Source organism: Plectrocnemia conspersa, unplaced genomic scaffold (genome assembly GCF_051122295.1).
Source record: "Plectrocnemia conspersa isolate PC_06_02 unplaced genomic scaffold, ASM5112229v1 ptg000010l, whole genome shotgun sequence".
Taxonomy (NCBI): Eukaryota; Metazoa; Arthropoda; class Insecta; order Trichoptera; family Polycentropodidae; genus Plectrocnemia; species Plectrocnemia conspersa.
In genome coordinates this window covers 8364120-8386913 of record NW_028277174.1, presented here as the reverse complement: position 1 = coordinate 8386913, position 22794 = coordinate 8364120, and the positions used below count along the sequence as shown (strand labels likewise).

General features: G+C 28.3%; 2 protein-coding genes across 2 annotated transcripts in view; one reads left to right on the top strand and one right to left on the bottom strand.

Moving 5' to 3' along the window:
• The window catches only part of LOC148230546 (tissue inhibitor of metalloproteinase-like), a 41860-nt gene extending 20610 nt beyond the window's left edge, over nucleotides 1-21250 (top strand). Inside the window, exons 2-7 of the mRNA XM_088194629.1 lie at nucleotides 18064-18195; nucleotides 18268-18347; nucleotides 18424-18532; nucleotides 18859-18980; nucleotides 19058-19200; nucleotides 19274-21250. Of these exons, the coding sequence (XP_088050755.1) occupies nucleotides 18064-18195; nucleotides 18268-18347; nucleotides 18424-18532; nucleotides 18859-18980; nucleotides 19058-19200; nucleotides 19274-19343 (656 nt within the window). The 3' untranslated portion in view covers nucleotides 19344-21250. The remainder of the gene's footprint in view (nucleotides 1-18063; nucleotides 18196-18267; nucleotides 18348-18423; nucleotides 18533-18858; nucleotides 18981-19057; nucleotides 19201-19273) is intronic.
• Syn (synapsin) overlaps nucleotides 1-22794 on the bottom strand; it is a 138892-nt gene that overhangs the window by 31374 nt on the left and 84724 nt on the right. The window lies entirely within an intron of this gene.

Genomic DNA, 22794 nt, shown 5'->3' with positions numbered 1-22794 from the left:
TATAATTAAACATTTTTGGAAGTTGCTCAAAGGTATCGTAGACAATCCTTCGGTGTTCGAGCAGCTCCAACTGTAGTTATAGTTCTCGGTCGCGTCCACTGTTCTTGCCTGTAAAGTCTAGAACTGGAGCACTTGCCAACTCTTCTCTGGCAAAGGCCGTTCGTCTGCTCAATACTGTGCATAGAGATATTGACATTTTCTGTTGCACATATGAGGTTTTGGTTCAATTCGTGTTTTTTTTTCGGAAAACGTCTGTCATAAAGAGGTAAAGATTGAATGAAATAATTGAGTAACAAATGTATATAATTATAATGCTATTTACTAATGTCGTAAAAAGATTTTAAATATATTTTATCTTAGAATGCAAATTACATTCAACATTGTTTTCAGTTACTCAAAACGATTAACTAAGATCAAACGCAGTAAAAACCCCATTACCATAATTATCGCCTCTTAAGTCACCGTAATCATGCTCCATTATCCATAGTTAAGATTAAGCTTAACTATTAGTTATATATTTTATTTCCTATAAAATCCAAACGTTAAATTGATAAAATACGATAACACTTTTGCCGCACAAATAAATAATAGCCGTTTGCGTGTTGTACGACAATAAAACAAAAACGAACGGCAATATGAATAAATAAACCTACAACAATGACTGATAAAAATGATATCATTAGGTGTGGGTGTGGAATTCCGGACGAAATCTGGATGAGTAATCTCATCTTTAATTCAGGATTAGCGAGAAGCGAAGTGCTTACTGTGCTTATGACATCAGTGAGCAAGGGCCCAGGATCCTTCTCAGGGATATTACGTTAAGACTTAAAATAAGCATTGACATACTTTTGGGTGGGCGTTGAACCTTACAGGGATGTTAAAACAATGACAATAAATATATACTATTAATTGTGGAAGTTTGATGTAGGATAGGAAAGACTTCTTGAACACGTGTGTTGAATTTTTCGCACCGTTAACATCGATCACGACAACCATTGATTCAACGCATTATTGCCAGCTTTTGCGGTTTTGCCACCACGAATATTCGCAATCCGATTGTAAGTAAAAACCTGATTTGGCGCGCTATATGGCCATCGCAAAGCCATATACAGTTATGGTCGATAGGATTATTCTCTCGGATGCATTATTCATATGCGCTGGTCCATCTGCTAATTCTTGCACGGTCCGGCTGCCATTGCAGCTCGTTTGTCCAGTCGAGATCAGATACCATTGAGATGCGCTTCAATACCTTGTTATCCAAAAGATTATGTCATTACCTCACTATTATTTATGATCGATTGTCTTTTAGCAGTATTTCTATAATTATTCTTTCATTATTATTTTACATTTTTCTTGTTCTTTAGACATTCATCTTTGAAATGACAATTGAAGTTTTGTTTATCTTGTGAGAGATGAAACTCAGCGACTTTTCTTAGCTTCTTCCAAGTTCCAAGAAAGTTTCAGCTTAAATGTCACGCTATAACATATTTTATCACTAAGGACTATTGTAGCTGCAATTTCCATAAATGGTTTGGTAACCCTAAGGGGTGTGACTTTGCAGCCAGTAAGACGCAGCTGGAAACTAGTAATGATTTATTAGTTTATATTACATATATTGCGAGTTACTATTTACTTCTTTATTCTAGTCGTAACGAGTGTCTTTGTATGGTTCCATCCTTTACACTATTGTCTAGTTTATCCTTATTGACGAATGATCATTTTTGGTCATAGTCATTAACGAGATACTCCACAAATGGATTTTATCAAGTGACTCACGTCTCGTGGTTCGTGAATTAAAAGTTAAAATACAAAGTAACACACATCTAAAACACCCGGTTGTTCAGTTCTACGGTGGTCCACTAGCAGCTTTGTCATAAATCTTCAGGTATAATGATCTTTTAGAGGCATTAAAGTCGACCACCTCGTTGTCGATACTCTTTTCGGAGAAAACTCACTTTTCTCTGAACGATGATTTACTCACAGCCACCGTTTATTTTTTACGCTTATTTTGTCGCTTAATCTAAAAGCGTAAGCGCAATTTGCAAACGTCCGATGAGCAAATTATGTTTTGACGGCGCTAAAAAATATTTGCACGCGATGAGAGTCTGATCGCTATGATGACCGTTTAGGGATATTAAACAGTTTATTTTTAATCGTATACATACGCTCTAATTGAGCGATTGATCTCGTAACACCTTTGTGAAATATCGAATTGAAAAAATTACACCTTATATATATTTTCCGAATTATTAAGATATGTTCCACTAGTTTATCAAAGATTTATGTAAATGACAAGCAACTGATCAATTGATCAAGCTAACCATAAAAAGTTTCTTATTAATTCATTAAATCTGCTGTTATCGCACCATAATCGAATCTCAGAATCTCCCAACAGTTACTTGAACTCCATGAAAGTAATCGTTTTCATGTTCGACATCTCGGTGGTTAATGGCTTTCTCTAGTAATGACAGCACAGTACTTTGGCCCCAGGGTGCACATGCAAAGCACTCCCACGATCACTAATAAACTCGAATTACCACGTCCGATATCACATTTTTCACAGACACGCGGTCAAACTTTAAAGGGCACACTGTCAAATGATCGATATTTAAAAAAATGGTTTTCGACGCCTGGAGCGTCCACAAATATGTTGGAACGTCAACAAAATCTTGAATTTTCTATTTAGCGTCTCGATTGTACGTCGCTTGTCTCAAGGTGCATTTCGTTAGAAGATCACATTGGTTCCAGGTCGTTAACTTTAAAAAATTTTCGATTAAATCCTATCGCTATTAACACATACTAAACATGACTCAATTACAGCGATTTAATTGCGAATCTAACATTAAATCATTAGATGGTAATATGACTAGATAGCATTAGATCAGCGTCTATTTGCATATGTGTTAATAACCTTATACGGTAAGCACAGAATCGTGAAGATCTTCTAGAAAACAATGCTATATTACAGTATAACTAACTTGTATTATGGCATCTTTGATGTTTTTATTTTAATAAAAACGAGAGGTAAGAATTTCCTTATCGTTTGGCAAGAGCGTCTAACGTCAATCAAGAGTCGGATTTAGTGATTAACGGGATTGCTCTTAATTCTGAGGTTATGCGCAATACTACATGTATATTTTTAAGTATGTACATAGTGACATTTTAACGATTTGTTCTGTTTATGTTGCGGAAAAATGCGACTTTGGCAATGTCGTTTGTAATCAACAACAGATGTTTCGGCGAAAATATAGAAACGTTGTGAAATCGTTGTGTTAGCGGTTGTTTATGTTATTATTATATTGTAGATTGAAGTAGGTGTAAACATGTTGCGCAATTAGTGTTTACTTCGAAAATAAATTTAAAATTACGCCGCATAGTTATTTTTGATGTAAGAATAGATTTTTAAATAATATTTAGCAATATAAAAAGTGTCACTTTTATCTCATACTACAGTGCGAGCTACCTTGCTCCAAAGTCGAGAGCAGGGATCGCAAAGAGCAGTGAGGTGTGCCTTATATATTTTTCTTAAATAAAATCGAGATAGGTTGTGCATTGTAACATCTATCGTTTTCAAGCTGTAGCAATAACAGTTCATAATGAATAAAATATGTGTCTCACTACTATTTTTGTTGTTTAATACATACAAGATATTTTCTAAGAACTGAAGTAGCTCATTATTAGAGAATATTCAATACCTAGCTCGATTTTAAATATTTTCCTGTGAGATTACGAAAATCTAGGTAATACTAATCTGTGATGATCGATCAGAATTATTATTATATAATAATCATTTATAAATATTGAAAAATAGCAAGGTGTTTTACAAAAACTAAGTGCAGGGCCGCCGTGAGCGAACTCAGACCCTGGGAAAATAATGAATCTGGGCCTCGTGAAAAAAAATGATATATTATATATTTTCAACATAGTAATATAATTTCTTAAATATATAATAATATGTACGAGTTAACCATTCCTATGCCATAAATAAATATAAAAATTAGCCACCTTTGCTATTTATTTTCTGAAATAATATTTTATGCGAAATATTTTAATTATGTATTAAAAATTATTAAAAATATCAATTCATAGTATTTACTTAATTAGTCATGTTTTTTTGCTGCTCAGTGTTGCCATATAGTGAACTTCTAGTCCAGCTCAAAAGCAAGAAAATCGTGCCATCGCGGTGAAAAGTTTATTTTAAGATTTTTTATAACCATATTATGAGTGAGAATCTAAACCAAATTTTGCCCAATAGGAGAGCGCAAAAATTATCACTTCTCAGAAGAAAAAAATCTACGCCAAAAGCAATAGAATCGTGTCATCACCACTTGGTAGCGTTCCTGAATGTCTAAATCTAATTTTTATACAATTATATGACCGATCAAGTTAAATTTTGAATAGTTTATCTTCAGAAACCTACTTAAAACAATACTTATTACCTCCACCCTGGTAGTTATTATATTAAATAACATCTATACTAAATTGTCCATTATGTTTATTATATTGCATACCATTCATTCGTATGATCTTGATAAAAACACATTCATCCTGCCTGGAAGAAAATTCTCATTAATCTTGGAGTAAATATTTTAACGTATTCAGTCATAAGTTTTAAAGCTGTTTATCTGAAGAATCACCTTTTGAAATGTGTATATAAATATAAGAAAATATAAGTACTCTCTCTAATCAATTACAGGTTAATATGCATTAACGCTGGTCAGCTACTACATTTTAATTTATTTAACCATGATCAATCTATGAATAATTGAAAAGGCAGATTTTTTACAAATCAATACTACAAGCCATTTAGCGATTACATGTTTTTGAAATGTACCTGTTACTCTGTCATTTTAATGTTTGTAAGCATTCATATTTCTCTATACGTATACTTGATTTATCATCAGACTTTTTAAGCCAAACCGAGTTACACTAAGCTTATGATTCGGATGACATTTGAATCAGTTAAAGAAATCTCTGCATTTCTGATTTTATAATCAGGTAGCCCTTTGTACTGTCGTAAAATTTCCTAAGAACAATCTTCCTACAAGTGTCCAATTAACGCGCATCACTCTAGCGCGCGCTAACGACTCAATTAATGTCCACAATCAAATTGATGATGACACAATGCGCTCCCGTTACACGTGACACGTTCATTAAGGTGCCTCCACATACACACGTTGTGTTAATTTTAGCTCAATAAGATCGAATCGAATTTAATGCGAGTCGATGCAGGTCGTCGTGTCATAATGACGAAGCGTTTCGGGAATGTGTATAGCACGCGATGCCAAGTGCCAATTCTGCTTGTCGTAAATCGGCGAGAAAGAGGTAGTCAAGACTAAAGCCCGATTTTCATAGCTGGACATAAATGCTTTAGAAAAGTGACACTTAGCACCTCTCGCGAATCGACGAATGTTTCAAAGTGGTCATCGGTCTATGTGCTATGAGTGCAACATGACCTATATTCAACTAGTGTACAGTGTGCGCCACTAGCGATGCACTTTAATTCGCAACCGACGCCAACCTCGTTTCCTGGACTTTGTGTCCAACTCTAGAATGAGTAAAATTACGGCGTATTCACAGATTCAGTAATGGTAATGAGGTACTTAAATTAAAATAGAGAGACATAATTATAAATGTGCCATTTTGCTTTTAAACTTCTTTCCGGTAGCTTAAGAATTGATCTTTTGAATAATACTTATGACTTTGTTAGCGAAAGATTAAGCTGATAAAACCTCTAGTTTACATCTTTAAGAGAGTTCTACAAAGCTCTAAACAAATTAACGTCTAAAAGTGTAAGATCCATACTATATGGTGGATGTACAGAAACATCAAAGTGAAACAATTTTGAATGTGACTCCATAAAAGTATGTCATAATGGCGTTGAAACGTTGCTTTTTTCGTTAAACGTTAAATTGTGAGCAGTACTTAGTGGAATCGATCCTTTATTTTATACACAATACTATCCTAAGCCTAATAGATACACTACTAGACATTTTTTGTGCAATACAGTCTTGCTGTCAAATTTAAAATTATAATTATTATATATAAAAAAATCGTTTAAAAGTTGTATTTAATGCGTATAAAAACATGCTCTAAAAATATATAAATCAAGATGATTTTGATGACGCCACTAGTTGTTATCTCGATTGTTTTCAATTTGTTTAAATCTAGTGACATTAGTTATAATGTCAATCAATTAATGATTTTGAAATAATATTTACTAATGTTTCATTTAATTTAATACATATGGTGTAAATTAATAAACAAAGTAAAAAAAACTATACTTATGTAATGTATAATGTAACATATATTTATACATGATTGATTTTTATTTTATATATCAGAGAAAAAATAAGATTTAATCTAAATCAAAAAGTTACTATGTATGGAACGTTCATTAGAGATAAGAGGATTTAAATTTCTTAAATATCATATTTTTCCTCAATAGAAAACTTTGTATTTGACATATTGATCTTATCATTATTATTTAAGCCTAATCTTATAAATTTACTTTTATTATATTATTAAGATATACTAAGTAATATAATAATTAAATAATAAAAAATCTGAATTTTATATTTTTATAATATAATATAAAATACTATTTTATTAATACGGACTTTTTAATAGTTCACATGACCTGCTTTATTATCAAATATTTTATAATAAATTATAGTATTTAATCGTTTTATTACTCTATATATTACCAACACAAAAAATAGAGGTCAAAAGACGATAAAAGCTTAGGTATAGCACGCGACTTTAGCAACATGCGGTTCTTCATATCACAAGGAACACTTTTCTACAAAAAAACTTATTTCAATATTAGCACTAATTTTCCACACACGCATGTGCTAAATCTACATAGAATTTCGCAGTTAATATGTGAAAAAAAATACCTTTTAAAGTTTACTTCAAAGCAAAATAAATAACCAACAAACCCGTTTAGGTCTAGTTGAATTTTTGCTGTCGAAGCGTGAGAAAATATTTACAGAACCTAAACAGCGACAAAAATGTTTAGTATAGAAAAACACTTATATTGTAAATATATTTTATAATAAATATATTTTAATTGTGTTTGTCGTTTGTAATATTTGACTTGTGACATTTCACTTTCGTGGGATTTTTAAAACAAGCAGTGATGTCTAATGATTAAATATCGTAACAGGCGTTGTTCAAGTATATGAATGAATATATTTTAAATGATCTCATTTGCTAATCTTATCTAAATACCTTATTAATTAATTGTTTTAATCAAGTGAGTCATCTGTGTCACATTGTATGTGACATTCGTCGACACTTGAGGACGCTAATACCTAAGAACGTAAGATTCGATATCTGATGCACTAAAACGCCCACGATTCCATTTAAGGCTATTCAGATGGATTCCAAAGAGTGTAAAGTTGTTGCGGAATTAGAGCAGCGATCGCTAACGGCGGCACGCGATCGTCCATCAGCGTTTAAAACCGACGTTTTTACACTCGTCAGCCATATTTGGCAATCTTTATGATTATTTGATGAAACACGTTTTGTGTAATATAATGTGGTTTTATTCTAATTCAATTTTATGTGTAAAGCGATTCAATTGATAATATAATATCCACAATATGCAGGTTTTATATCCAGAGCAACTCATAAAATATAATATCAATTCAATTGTATTGAAACTCAAGTTCCAAGAAATGCACAATTACAACGATAAATTGAAACTTAACGGCCTCAACAAAGTTTTATCGTATAACAATGAAGATTAATAAAAAACGCATATGTGTTACTTAAGGTATTTTAAACACGCATCGTCGTGGGATATTTATCAAGTCTAAATTGTTTACCGCAACGATTACAGTCACAAATGATACTGAATCACGTCTTTATATTATAAGCGTAATAGTATATTGTATAAATATATTATATATTCTTAAAAATATTTCATAAAGTCGTGCTTGAAAAAATGGCACGAAGTCTGGCTCTCGAAACACAAAAGTTTTTTTTGATACTTGAGACAATGGCGTCTTTCCTTTTGAGAACGGCTGATTTAAAAGCGCCTTTTTGAGAAGAGTCGGTGTGAATTATTATGACAGTGTGTGACTGCACCTTGTTAAAAAGTGAGGTTTACACGCGAATTAACGTTTATGCAAATTTCTCTTTTGAAAGTTGACAAAAAGGCAGCCGTGTTCGAATTGTATGCATACAAACAAACATTTCAATTGTAAATAAAGCTCTGTTTGAGCTTTTTGTGAGTTCAGATATAAAAAATGATATTTTAAATCTACGAGTAATTTCATCATAAACTGTATTTGTAACAATGAGTCAAATATATTATATTATACAAATATCTATGATTATATTTTATTAATGGCAATACCACATCCTTAATTGACTTAATGCATGATAGTTGATTTATAAATTGATATTGTTATATTCATTGCTGATTTTACTAAAATTTGATTAGATAGTGACACAAAAATAGCTGTAATCTCATATATTTATCAACCACTAAACCTATATAATTATTTTACCTATAAAATGATACGCTTTATCATTCAGTATGTATACGTATTGTGGATTTGGAAGAAAAACGCCACAACCCAAAAATAGTATATGTTGAAAAAAGTTAAGAGTCATAAATTTCTGAGTAAATATACCTCGACTGTTTTAGTGTCACTTAATATTGAATTTTTTTAGTTCGAAAAAGGGTTAGGCTATCGTTGTCTTGCGATTATAAATTTAAGCAAAATAGAAAAGATTCAACTGCAGGAAAAATATTACCATATCAAATAACAACTTTCAAAGTATTGAGAGAGAAAATAATAAAGTTTTAATTATCGATTAAATATCGAAATAAATTGTTAGTTTAACTATATAATACTATATTCTATGTACGTGTTTGGCATTAAATACAAATATATCGTATTTCAAGCCTCAAAATGAGATGTTTTAAAATACAGTGGCAAATGTAATATTGTACATCTACTGTACATCTAGATACTATTTTTTAATTCATTAAAACTAATAAATTAACAAATATTAAATATAGAACGTATAAAATTTTCTTATTTGTCTAAAAATAGTTCCACCATATTATTATATTTTTTATTATTTTTATGCTAATATTGAAATGCTTCTTATGAATATATATTAATATTTAGTTATGATTGTATTTTACTACATATCGGTATATGAAGAAAGGCAAATATTATACAATAAGAATATATATATGTATATATATATATATATACTACAGAAGTCGATATATACTACATATCGGTATATAAGGAAACGTAAATATTTTTTATGCCCATGCTCAATAATTTGACGTAATTTACTTCAAGAATTCTTCATTCCGCTATTATTTCTATCTTTCTAATATATATTTGTTAAATATTAGTATTCGTATAGTTCATACAAATATGTATTTTATGGTTATTTTTCCTGTATGAAAATTTTCCTTGTAAGCTCGTAAAAGTAGATAACCTATCGTTTATCTATATTCTATATAGTCTCCGAGGTTTTTGCGTAAGCCAAGCGAAACATAAATTTAATCAAATTTTTAATTAATAATGGTTGATAGGTCCTATTTTTTATTATTATATTAGACCTTGATCATATGAGGATTTTAGGTTTGGTAAAGTATATGCAATTGAAGCCATTTTAAAATGGAAGTTAACTTTATTATTTGTATAAAATTGCCACTGTAGGGTAAAGGATCGGTGAAGGATGCAGTTGTGGGTCCTCAATGGGGATGACCGGCCAAGGACGAGAGTTTGACGAATTTGCTGACATACTACGAGATATTCAATATCGCCCCGATAAGCCAAGGCTATAAAAACATCCTGGCTCAGGCAAAAAAAATGCACTCTAATTCTCTGCTAGTCGACCCAAGATAAATTGTCCGAAGTGACATACAACTGTTACTATTCAAGGGTTTCTCAATAGATATCTCTTTTGAAAAACCGAAAAGTGGTTCTAATAAACATTGTTTTGTTAAGCGATTGGTCGCTCCACAACACACTTTTATTTAGATTAAATAGTTCACTCTTAGACAGCTGGTTAGCAATGTCAAACAGTTCACTTATGACTAGGTTCATTCAAATCGAAATAAAGGGGATTCTCGGAAGCACTCAGAAACGTGAGATAATACAACTATATATATTTAAAAAAAAGTTTTATCACGCTTTCTTATCACTCACAAAAAGCAGTTTTAAAGTGGTTACGAGTAATGTTAAAAAGTCGTATAAAATTACGTTCCAAGAAACGTTATCTTGTTTGGCGAGCGGTCGCTATAATTTATTATATTTATAAGTTATATTATTAACTAACATCAAACTCTTAACCTAAGGCTATTTTTTGCAATATTTATTATCCTATTCTATTTGATTTTAATATAACAGGTATTTTTTTAGGCTTTGATCAATAAAATTGGTTGGATTTTACACTTCTATTTCTATCAAGTAGAAAAGTCAACATATATTTTGGATTTTTAAAACCTTGCATTACTAATTACATATCAAACATGTGTTTAATATTTAATTAGTAATTATAAAAAGCTCAACAACTAATAAGAATATTTTTTTACCAATAAAAAAAATAAAATGGCTTTTGCATAAGGCTTTGATACAAGCTCAAGTTTATTGTTATTTTTATAGATAATTCCTGCGTCATCGTGATCGACCATAAAAATACAGCAGATGACTCTTGCACGATCAAAAAATATTACAAATTTGCCGATCTGTTTGTTGTCACTATCAAAAATAATCTTTTGACTGGATCGTGACTCATTTGTTGTCCCTTTTTTCGATTCAATCGCGTAAAAAGGATCGGGCCGTGACGTTTCCATCCGCGAGAAGATTTATCGTCAATCGTTAAAGCGATCGATCTTTCTGTGAATTAAGAACGAAGTAAATAAACCATAAATATAAATTTAATACAATTAGCTTAGATCGTTATTTATACGTGACAATTAACATGGGTATTTAAAATATATGGTATGGCTAATGATAAAAAAATATAATGACCAATTAGTTAGAAACGAGATAATTTTTTAATTAATGGCGAATTATTATTAACGCTGGCGCCTAGATAGCTAAAGAAGAAAACAGTAATGCTTACAATATGTAAGTATTCTTGGAAGAGAAACCATAGTTGCGGTAGTATAGTTATAAAATTTAATATTCCACAAGTTAAACAATGAATAATTAAAATAAACCGCAAAGGTTATTACAAGTTTCAATTATTTTATTAAAATTAGTTTTGTGATAAAAAAACAAATATAAGATATCATTTAGTGCAGAAAGTGAAATATGTAATTCATATTTAATTATAATCGTGCGATAACAGTTTGATAATTTAATAATACAATGTCAATGTCAGGCGATATTTTCTTTGCACATAGATATAAATATTATTTAATAAAAATAATATTTATTTAAAAATATCTATGCGCCAAAGGATATTTGGAAAATCTAGAAAACCTATTTTTCTTGACAAGTTTTTTAGACCTACATTGTATGTCGTTGTTAGAGTGCTCTTTAATATATATTTAGAACTGTTATTAATTACACGTTTACTGAAATATTAAGCTATAAGAAAGCTAGCGTCATACTAATACGACAGCTTTAGAAATATTTTCTAAACCTTAATTTATAATTTAGTTTTTCGTTCCAATACCAGAAATAGTGACTAATCTTTTGGTAGGTTAAATATTGGTAATCAAAATGACTCATTCATTATTTCCCCCATAAATTTTATACATAGAAAAATAGAATTATACAGTGACGTTGCATATTTTTCTTAAAACTTTAACAATAATATGCCATAAATATGTACCATTAAAACATAAAAAATAGATTGGGATAAACAATATGTAATGATTCACGAATTTTGTTGAAACGTGATGACGATGCAAACAAGATAATATAAAAATACAATTTTATCTGTATTTTAATTTTATTTCTTTGAAAGATAATAATTATTATAATTGATAAATGTATACGATTAATGCAAGTTGCCATAACAAATTTTATATCACTATTTGTAGAAGTAGGTACCGAAGCTAGCAAGTGTGCGAATACCGGACCCTCAACTTTTTGGGTTTTAAATATTGTTTTTGCTTCGTTCTGATTTTTTAAAATATATTTTAAAATTGAATTTATTATTTAGGATTTTAAATAATAGTCAAAATGGTTAAATCTATAAAAAAAAACTACTAAACATTTTCAATTCATTTGAAAATAGGTTTACAACTTGACTAAATATTTTCAGAAAAAAATATTTTATATTATTTAACGTTAGATTTACAATTTAGATACTTAATGACAAATCTAAAAATTGTATATCATTCTTGAATATGTTTAAAGTTTAGCTAGATAATAAATTAAGCATTGTACAGTGAAATCTCAATATAGCGAAGCTCACGGAACCAATGAATATATTTCGGTATACTGAAAATTCGTTATATTGAATGTAAGGAAGATGATATATTGTTATTTTATTTTTAATTACCATATTAATACAACATCAAAATAACCTATTATACGGTTGACAGATCGTTGAAATCCTTAAAAATGGAGAATGTTTTTTTTTAATAATTAATAAGTGCAAAAAATTTTGCTTTACTTAAAAATAATAGTAAACTAAACATATTTAAAATCTGTAATAAATTAAGAATATTTAAAATCCATAATAAAATAAAAAATATTTTTAAGGTTGAAAAAATATTTTGAATAAATTTTATTCTGAAACTTTATAATTTAAAATATTTAAATTAGTGTTATACAATTTTGTGTAGTTTCCTTTCAAAGGCGTCAGTAAGAGAGATTTTTGCAACACTATGTGCTTAGTAGTTGGTTGGTAATGAATAGTATTTTTTTTCGGATCCAATATTTTAGCTATCATAGAAATATAGTCTAGTACATACTATAATTTTTTTAAAGGACGTCTACTTTTTTCTTTGTTCTCGATTTTTTATTAGAAAATCGAGAGGCAAATGTCCGGATTTGGGAAGCGCTAATGACATAAATGCAAAATATTATTATACAATTTATTTGCCTCAAATATATGTGGTACACTAATTGTTCTCGATTTCATATGTAAAACTACACGAATATTTCGAATTTGTAATTATTTTTATTGTATAAGTGTTTCTTTTCTAATATATCAACGATTTTATTTATAAACCTTGATACATATCTGTATTGCTATGTAGATGTCAACTCTCGCTGTCACTATCATTTGTTAACGCACTCTGAATCTTGCGTTAAGCACACATTATTTTGCGCATCAAAATTCTATTTTTCTTGTAACTTTCAATTAAAATATTTTAACATATTTAATTCATGCTCATAATTTTAACTAAGTATATTTTAAAATATTTAACTTAAAATATTTTTTAGGAAAAGAATATGGTGCAATTGAAATATGCGTTTAAATTTTTACATGAGCATTATGTTATCTCGTTGTACAGTGATAATTAAAAATAATATATAATTATATTTTTCTTAAATTTCACTAGTCCCACAGTGTTGCCACTGCATAAAAACAAACAGAGTTCTACCGCGGCTAATTGGGTCGCTAGAATAAATTACACATGCATTTTATCGCAGCGTGCAAATGATGCTAATTAGTTTGCGACGTGCACGAGACGAAATTCTCTTCATTCTATAATAATTTGCTTTTAATTCGCGAAAGCATTTTTTAATAAATTCAGAGTATCTAAATTTGTTATACTTTGACATTCGCGCCAAGGCTGACGACCCTTGTGGACTATAAATACAGCTTCCTAATGTTCACTTGTTGAGGTGACAAACCAATGTCATATTTAATTGTTGGGGAAGGTCACGATGATGTTGCGCAATATGTTTATCTCGAAAATATTTAAGATAAATCTTATCACAGTGCGACATTGTCTTGCTCAACGATAAAAAAATGGTAATATTCAACTGTATCGACAATATAAAATTAATTAATTCGTTCGATGGATTTCAAAATTGCAAAAATATATATTTAAAACAAACTGAAAATATATATATTTTGCACACTTGCGGTCAGTGCCGAAAGAATTAGTTAAAATTGATATTGTTTTAAGTAATAAATAACCAATTCCGATCTCTCAGACACGATACAAATTGAAAAGCGATAAAATTAATATGTTATTCGAACATTGTATTATATTTCAGGTATAGGTTATATGCTTAAGGGTTCGATCTTTTATAAAGCAGCTGAGCAATATTAAAGCAGCTGAAAATATTAAAATTTGCAGATTACTTTCTTTAGCTCCCAAGTTAGATTATGTAAATAATATTTGTAGCTCCTTCAATTAATTAGCTTAATGTTTGGACTTTCTCGAAAAGTCAGTACCTTTCTTTTTTGAAATGGTCAGCAAAAATCTAAGATTTAATGATTTCACGACCACCTAAAAACTGTCACACCAACTTAATAACAATAAGCGACATTATATATGGAAGTAGCACTAATTGACATCTTTTTGTATGGACACAGGAAGTAAATAACATTGTATAATATTGGAAATATTAAATAGATAAGAAAAAACATACACATTTATTCTGAAAATGTAAAGAATATTTTTTTTATGTTTTTTAAAAATCACAGCATAATTATTGCTTATTTTATTTCATTATTGTTTTACTAAATTAGTTAATAAATATATCTGATTATCAAACCAGTAAAAAAAATATTTATAAAATATAATATAAACAAAAATATTGTATACTTCTAAAACTGCACATTTATTCACAAAAATATGTTTATTTTGTCTTATTAATCACAAGATAAATATTTTAAATTATATTTTATTGATTATTTACTAATTTAAATTAAGTAAATATGTATCTAACCAGCATAAAAAATATTTAAGTATGCATATATAAATATATATAAATTGAATATATGTAATATGGATTTCAGATACTAGATGGCGTTAATAATTAAAAATATTCACAATAATAAACTTTGCTATCTTTTTGAGGAATCTTCTTAATCCACGAAGGCTGTATGTATATTGCTAATTTGCTATAGGAAAATTATACATTTATTTATTTAAATTAAATTAAGACCATTGTGACCTATCAGGTTACCCCAATGCGTCTCGATGGTCAAAACAATACAATACATAAAGAAAGAAAAAGAAAGCTAACTAACTTTAGTTTGATTACATGTATCTAATTCATTTTAGTGGATTGTTAGAATCCCTTACGCAAATTATATTATTTCATTTGATTTATAATATAGAAGAAAAAAATCTATGTAGCATTATATTGATTTCACTAATTTTATTGTTAGTACATATATAACAAAATGACACAAAATATAATATTAACCCTTTTAATGCCAAATAATTTTAACTTGCATATGCAAAAACTGCCAAGTGTTTTTTCTAGAAAAAATATCTTTTACAATTTAAAAAAATGCTTATATATTATATATATTTTTTAAATTAAAAAAAGCCGTGTGCTCTCTATTATACGTTTAATAATAAAAAGGAATAATTTAGACATTTTGCAAGAAAAATTTTTTTTTTTTTTAAAAAAAATTAAAAACAAATAAAAACAAATTTGAAGTATAAAACATATCTAAACACATTTTCTTAATTAAAAAGCTAGTCTTTTATCTAGTAAAATCTATTGTTAGTTGATAAAAGAAAAATAGCCATTTTACCATTTTACAAAGAAACATATTTTTTTTTAAATTTGGCAAAATTTTGCAAAACGTGTTATATCTGAAATCGATTATTTTAAAAATATGAATGATTTTACAAACATACTAATTATACATACATATATACTATACAAGTTATATATGGTTTATAACTATTTTCATGTTTACAATTTGTTATTAGCTATAATTTTATAAAATATAAGAATATACAACAAAACGTTGGTGGTTATAATAAAAGGAAATAAAAATACACTACTAATGGTGAGGTAATGAATATAATTTGTAAAAATATGAAATATTTGTTTTGGGTAAATTTGTGAAAGATATACTACATCAAATATACGTAACGATACCCGCTTTTGTTTTGCTTCATCTGGCATCCCATTGCAAAAAAATTCCCAGCGGCTATTTGTTTTGGACACACAAAAAAAAAATACTATGAAACGTCATAAAATATACTAGACATGCCTTATGCATGCTTATCTACAAATGTATTCATTTTACTTTGAAGAAGCTTACATATGACAAAAACATTATAATACATATAAATTTATTTTTAAAAGTGCATGGCCGAAAAATCGGTCCGCAACAGTTTTTGCGTAAGTAGTGTGGATTGATATTTTGGCCCTCTGGCAAAGGAATAAGGAAGCAAAAATAATAAAAAGTCAGAAGTGTAATCTGATTTATCTTTTAATATTTTATTATTTTTAAAAATAAACGTAAATTAAAATGTTTTTGCTTTTAGGTCTTATGTGGTTGCTATATTGTAATTTATCAATAATAACTTATTTCGATTCCAAACAAAAAAATCTAATTTTATCATATAAAATATGCTTTTAATAAAAATAATAATTTAGGCATTCAGAGACATCTATCGGTACAAGTAATATTGTTTTAGTCAGGGTACTTCTTGTATAAAAGGTAAGAAACCATAATAATAGAAAAAAGATTAGATACACGAGGTAGAACATTTTAATAATTTATTCAATTATGGAGACATAAAACAAGAAAATAAATACTCCACAGAAGACTAACATGATGAACATAGACAAATTAAAGAGGGTATTAAAACTGCTCAATATAATCTTCACGTGGAGCTGTTCAAAAGAGGTGGAGATATTTTTATATATAATATAATATATTCGGATATATTACATTATATATTATTGCAATAATACCAATAGAGTAAAATCAACGGATCATACACCTATGTCCGCTCCATAAGAAAGGCAACCTGTTGATGTATTTGAACTACAGAGGTATAATTTGGACAGAGACATCAACGACTGATCTTTAAAATATGGCATATACAGGAAAAACTTACGGAATTCACTGTTTACACATACTTTATGTAAGTGTTGACATTGATTTTAAAGCTGCATATGATTTAATAAATGCAAATAGATTATATGCAGCCATGAAATAATTGTAAAACACACCATAAATAGGCTTACCGTACGTCTCGCTTACACACATCGGTCCCTGTTCAAAAACAAAACAAAATTTTCGAGATGACATTTCTTTTTAACTGTCCCAGTTCAGAGTTTCATAAATATGGTAATCCTAATCATGAGTAACGTTGAACGCTATATGAAGATGCTTTATGAGTTGTCTAAACCTCTATACATGTACAACGGTTTCAGACCAGAAGATACTCTGTGTACTTTTTAATATTGCCATAAGAAGCGCCCGACTTAAAAAATCAGCAGTATATATATATATATATGTTGTAAGAAATGTGTATTACAAATGAAGTTATATTTTCACTAGTATACATACTGATTTATATTTTACCGGCTAATTATCAATAAAACTATATTTGATCACAAAAGATGATCCGGTATTTCCACATGATTCAGAGAGTTGTGTCGTCACACCATTCGACAAAATCCTACAATACTTAATAAATTAAACCAGTCCCAAACATAATCTAAACGAATTAATCCAATGAAAGTGCAAAAACTATAGTTTGTTAAAGAACTATCATTAGGCCAAGTTGGGTTTGGCTAATTCGTTTTGGTTAGTTTGAGGTTTAAATAGCAAATGGACGTTTTGCAACTGTCAAATTGAGTTTGTACACATTTTATAATTTTATTTTATATAATTTTACTGGCGGTCTTCAGTTATATTATATGTTTCTAAGAAGAAATATATATACATTGGTAAAAATGTACTCAGATATCATTTCAGTAAAAATATCACTTCACAGGTAATGCATATTTACTGTAACATATACAATAAGTTGGTGCAAGTCTTCATCTATGCTGATGACATCGATATAGTATACTCTATAAAAATCTTTCATAGTCGAAAAAACTAAATATTGCATTAGTTATAACTTCTTGGCATTTAACATATATTTAAATTAATCATGTTTTTATATCATTACAGAATTCAAGATGTCCTCGTATCGATATTTGGGTTTGATCGCATTAATGCTACTATTGCAGTCGTGGCACGTGTCCGAAGCCTGCATGTGTATGCCGTCACATCCTCAATCGCACTACTGCCAGTCAGATTTCGGTATGAATTCTCCAAATGTTTTGTAGAAATATAATAAACTACGAAACTATATCGTTAACATTTAATTTACAGTTATCATAGCAACGCCGAAGTTTAACCACACAACTGGCGATACAATAGCATACAAACTGAAAATCAGGAAAGAGTTCAAGGTACATATTTACACAAACATTTATATATTAATATGTTTGCGAGTTAATGCTCATAATGTGGTTTGTGTACTTTCAGATGTCCGAGAAGGCAAAGCTTGCCCTTAAATCTGGATGGGTGACAACTGCCTTGGAAGGCTCCATGTGTGGAGTATCAATGGACCTTAATCGCACATACTTAATTACTGGTAAGATATCACTATTGTATATTTGTTGTAGCTTATTGTTATATTGTATTAAGAATGAATAGCTGTAATATATTACTACGCATTCATTTTAAACTTTATAGCTTTCGTGTTTAATGATTTTGTATTATAGTCTAATAAATATAATATATAAGTAATTTATTTAAATTTTGATCTTACAGACATTTAATGTATCATAAATACTTTTATCTATATTATAGTCAAATTAAAACCATGAATATTTGTATTTCGTAATTTATTTATCAAAAAATAGTTCAATATAATTTTTCGTTTTGGACTTGTCTTGATTATTAGCTTAAACATTCCAGGTCGTATCCTGAGTCTTGAAGCCAAAGTTAACTTATGCAACTTCATCAAGCCATGGAAAGAAGTCAACCCTCGGCAACGAAAAGGATTCAAAATGTTGTACAAGCAAGGCTGCGAGTGTAGAGTGAGTTATATTAAATTACATTAATATTATTTAAGGAACTATGATTGTTTTATTAATATTTTAATATAAATTTTCAGATTCAACGATGTAATTCACCATTGACGTGCAGTCAGAAAGGGTCAAACAACACTTGCAAATGGTTACGCAACCATCCCGGACAGAATTGTCAGAACAACTATGGAATTTGCTTCCAAAACAAAGGAGTATGCCATTGGGCTATGTAAGTATTATAGTGCTATTACTTTTGCACTGTTACTATAAAAGATGCTTAAGTTCGTATTATATGTTTTCAGGGCTCGTAAGTTGACGCAGTGTCTTCACTCGTATTCTTTAAACCACTATATGAAGCCAATTCGACCTTAAATTAGTATATATTGTTTTGTATATAGTTTTGTAAAGTTATTTATTTTTCATAACATGTAAGAAAATAATCCATTTTTATTCTTGAATCGTTAAAATGCATTTAATATACATAGTGATTTCTCATCACATTTTTGATTTATAATAAATAATGTATAATATTAAACATTTATAATTAATGTGTATATAATTATTGTTGTGTTTGTTTGTAAATTAAAGCATAATTTATAAACTGTATACAAAATGCTTAAATGGCTGCTTTTAGTATACATATATATAATTTTAATGATGTAAATATATCGCAATAGGCTAGATAATATATAAGATTTTCTTATTATTTAAATGTTTTTCATTAATCTATAAGTCACAAAATGTTTCAGTACACTATTAATATTAAATATACAATATGTGTATTTAAAACATGGTATTATTATATAATGTAAGGAAGTTGATGAGATGTATGTAAAATTTCGTTTTGTATAATATTAGTTATTAATAATTGTATTCCAGGTTTATTTAATTACATATTTTTTATTTGCAAATATAATATCAGGTTGATAATTATATGTATAAGCATAATACATGTTATAGAACTACAAAAATAAAAACCTGTGATCATAATATATCTTTTATTAAAAAATGAATATAATTTTGCCTGTGATCTATGTAAAATATCTTGAATATTTATTTTTTATCAGAAAAATTGATAAATTATATTAGTCATTACTCAAAAATTAAACAGTTACTGTTATTAATCTCACACAATTTTTTCAATAGTATCTGGAAGATTAGAATTAACTATGCACAATACAACAAAGAATTATGTGATGTTTCAAAAATTCCATTTTTGTCAGAAATATATATTAATGGTTTGAATCATTGCTTAAATTTACCATACAACAAAAAATAGATTAGTTGATATTTAATATAAAAATCAATAATATTAATAGAGAACTTTAACCTTGCTTAATCGATTTTAAAAATGCTTTTTAATTACATTTACAAATTTGTAATATAAGCTGAACATTTTTAACTGTTTTGATATAGTAAGATGCAACTGTATCTCCTAAGTAATGGCTGGTTTGAAAAAATATAATAAATAATAATAATATGCTAAGTCGTGAATATGATGTCATCATTATAAAATAATTACGAATACTCATAACATTTTTAAAAGCAATATCACGACTTTAAAAATATATATATGTATATATTAAAGGCATTTATCAGTAGTTTATATCTTTCATAATTTAACAATAGAAGTAGCATTGTACGTAAGCTTAATATTTTAAATTCTATATTTTAAATTTATAAAATGCTTAACGGTATATTTAAACATATATAAATTGGTCCAAGTTTTTAATGTTTTTTTATAGTATATTTCAATTAAAAATGTCAGAAATAAAAGCGACTTGTTTGATAATATTTTTAATGACAGTGCATTGGATGTATGTCGATGGTTGTACTTGCGATCCGACTCATCCTCAAACTCAATTTTGCAATGGACATTTTGGTAACAACTTTGGTGACAACTTTATTTTATGAATATTTGATTTGTACAAAACTATATTTTAAATAATGTTTTTAATAGCTATTTTGGCAACTCCTATAAACATGTATGCCGTTGATGTGATGACCAATGCTTATTCGTTAAAAATTCACAAAGTCTACAAGGTTTAATACGTTATTTTATTTTTTGTAATTTAATTTCAGTATAATATAATTAAATTAGCAATAAATAGGCAACTGCAGCAGGACTATTATTTATAGCCAACGGTACTGTATATACTGGTAATAATATTGGACTTTGTGGAGCTATTTTAGTACCGACCCAAAAATATGTGATTATCGGTTAGTTTAACTTTATAAACGATGTATTTATGTTACAATAAAAATATAGTTTGAATCAACCTGTTAATTTAATCGAAAAGGTGGCACTTTTAACGGAATAGGATATATTAATTCGTGTGGATTTGTCAGACTACTATCTGAAGTTACTATGGAACAATTAAATGGGATCGAAAATGTGTATGCTAAAGGATGTAATTGTACGGTGAGCATTCTTAAAAATTTTCGATTTACTTATAATAAACGTTCTACAAAAATGAGATTTATAGGTAATATTACAAAGCAAATAAAAAAAATGTTTTTTTTTTTATTTTAGATAAACGTATGTCTAGATGAAGGTTGTAGCACCGGAGATAATTTTAAAAGTTGCGTTGCAGAACCAGCTAACAATTTGTATTGCTACTATAGTTATGGAGCCTGTGTTCCAAGATGGGGAGACTGCGCATGGACCGAGTAATATTTCCTAATAAATTAATTACCTTGTATTTATTAAAGTAAACTCTGTTATAACGAATGATGTTTATTCAAATTGCATTAAATTATAACAGAGTTTCAGTTACTCATCTTATTAATATTTTTTTTTATATTTCAGCCAATGTAGAATAAATGAGTGCATAAAAACACTAGTCTGATAACATTGTATATAGTTTATATTTTTAATGAATGTCATACTGGATCAACACATATTAATAAAAAAGTAAAAAAAATATTAAATCGGAAAACTCTGCTCCGTGTATATATAATAATACCATTAATCATTGACATTATTTAAATACGCAGATCTCAATTACAATAAATTAATAAACATTTTTTTATAAACTATTCAGTCTTTGGGAATGGTTTTAGTAGACTTTTAGAAATGTATTTAATTAAGGTTTCGATCTATATGTATATGTTTATTAACATAATGGATTACAAGAGTGAATGATAACCAGATTCATGATTTGGTAATAAGTTTAAGCGAATTAAAATAAAACTGCGTCTGTTTTCTCTATATTTAATTAATGAATTAGACAGTTGATAACTTTCTGACCCTCAAAACAATGATAGTACTATATTAGATAGTGAACTTGAAGAATATGCTGGAACTATCAGAGCTTTAAATTATATTTTTTCGTAGATTGCACTTCGAAAAATTTTATCAGATAACATTGATAGTATACTTTGTGAACTTCGACTGAATATGGTCTATCTGCAGTGTAATCCTGATTTAAAAACATTATGTAGATAGTTCTTGCAACTCTCTTGATCAAAGATTTTGCTCGAAAAATGCTTAGAATGATGATTTATAGATCGATTTATATTATATTAACAAACATTGTCAACATTGAATCACGATAAAAACCGAAAAGCACTCAAAGTTACTGAATAACATATACATACACATATAAGCAGTTGTAAGAAGACTATGTACTCTATTTTAAAATTCTAGATTTAAATAAAATGACAAAATATATAAAACAATTACATCTTATTGACTTGTATTTTATTAACGATTGTATGTTTATATTTATATATTTTTTAAATTGTATGTGAATATGTTTTGTATTATTGTAGACTAAATTTTTTTTTAACTAACTAAAACATGTATTTTTAAAGATTTTTT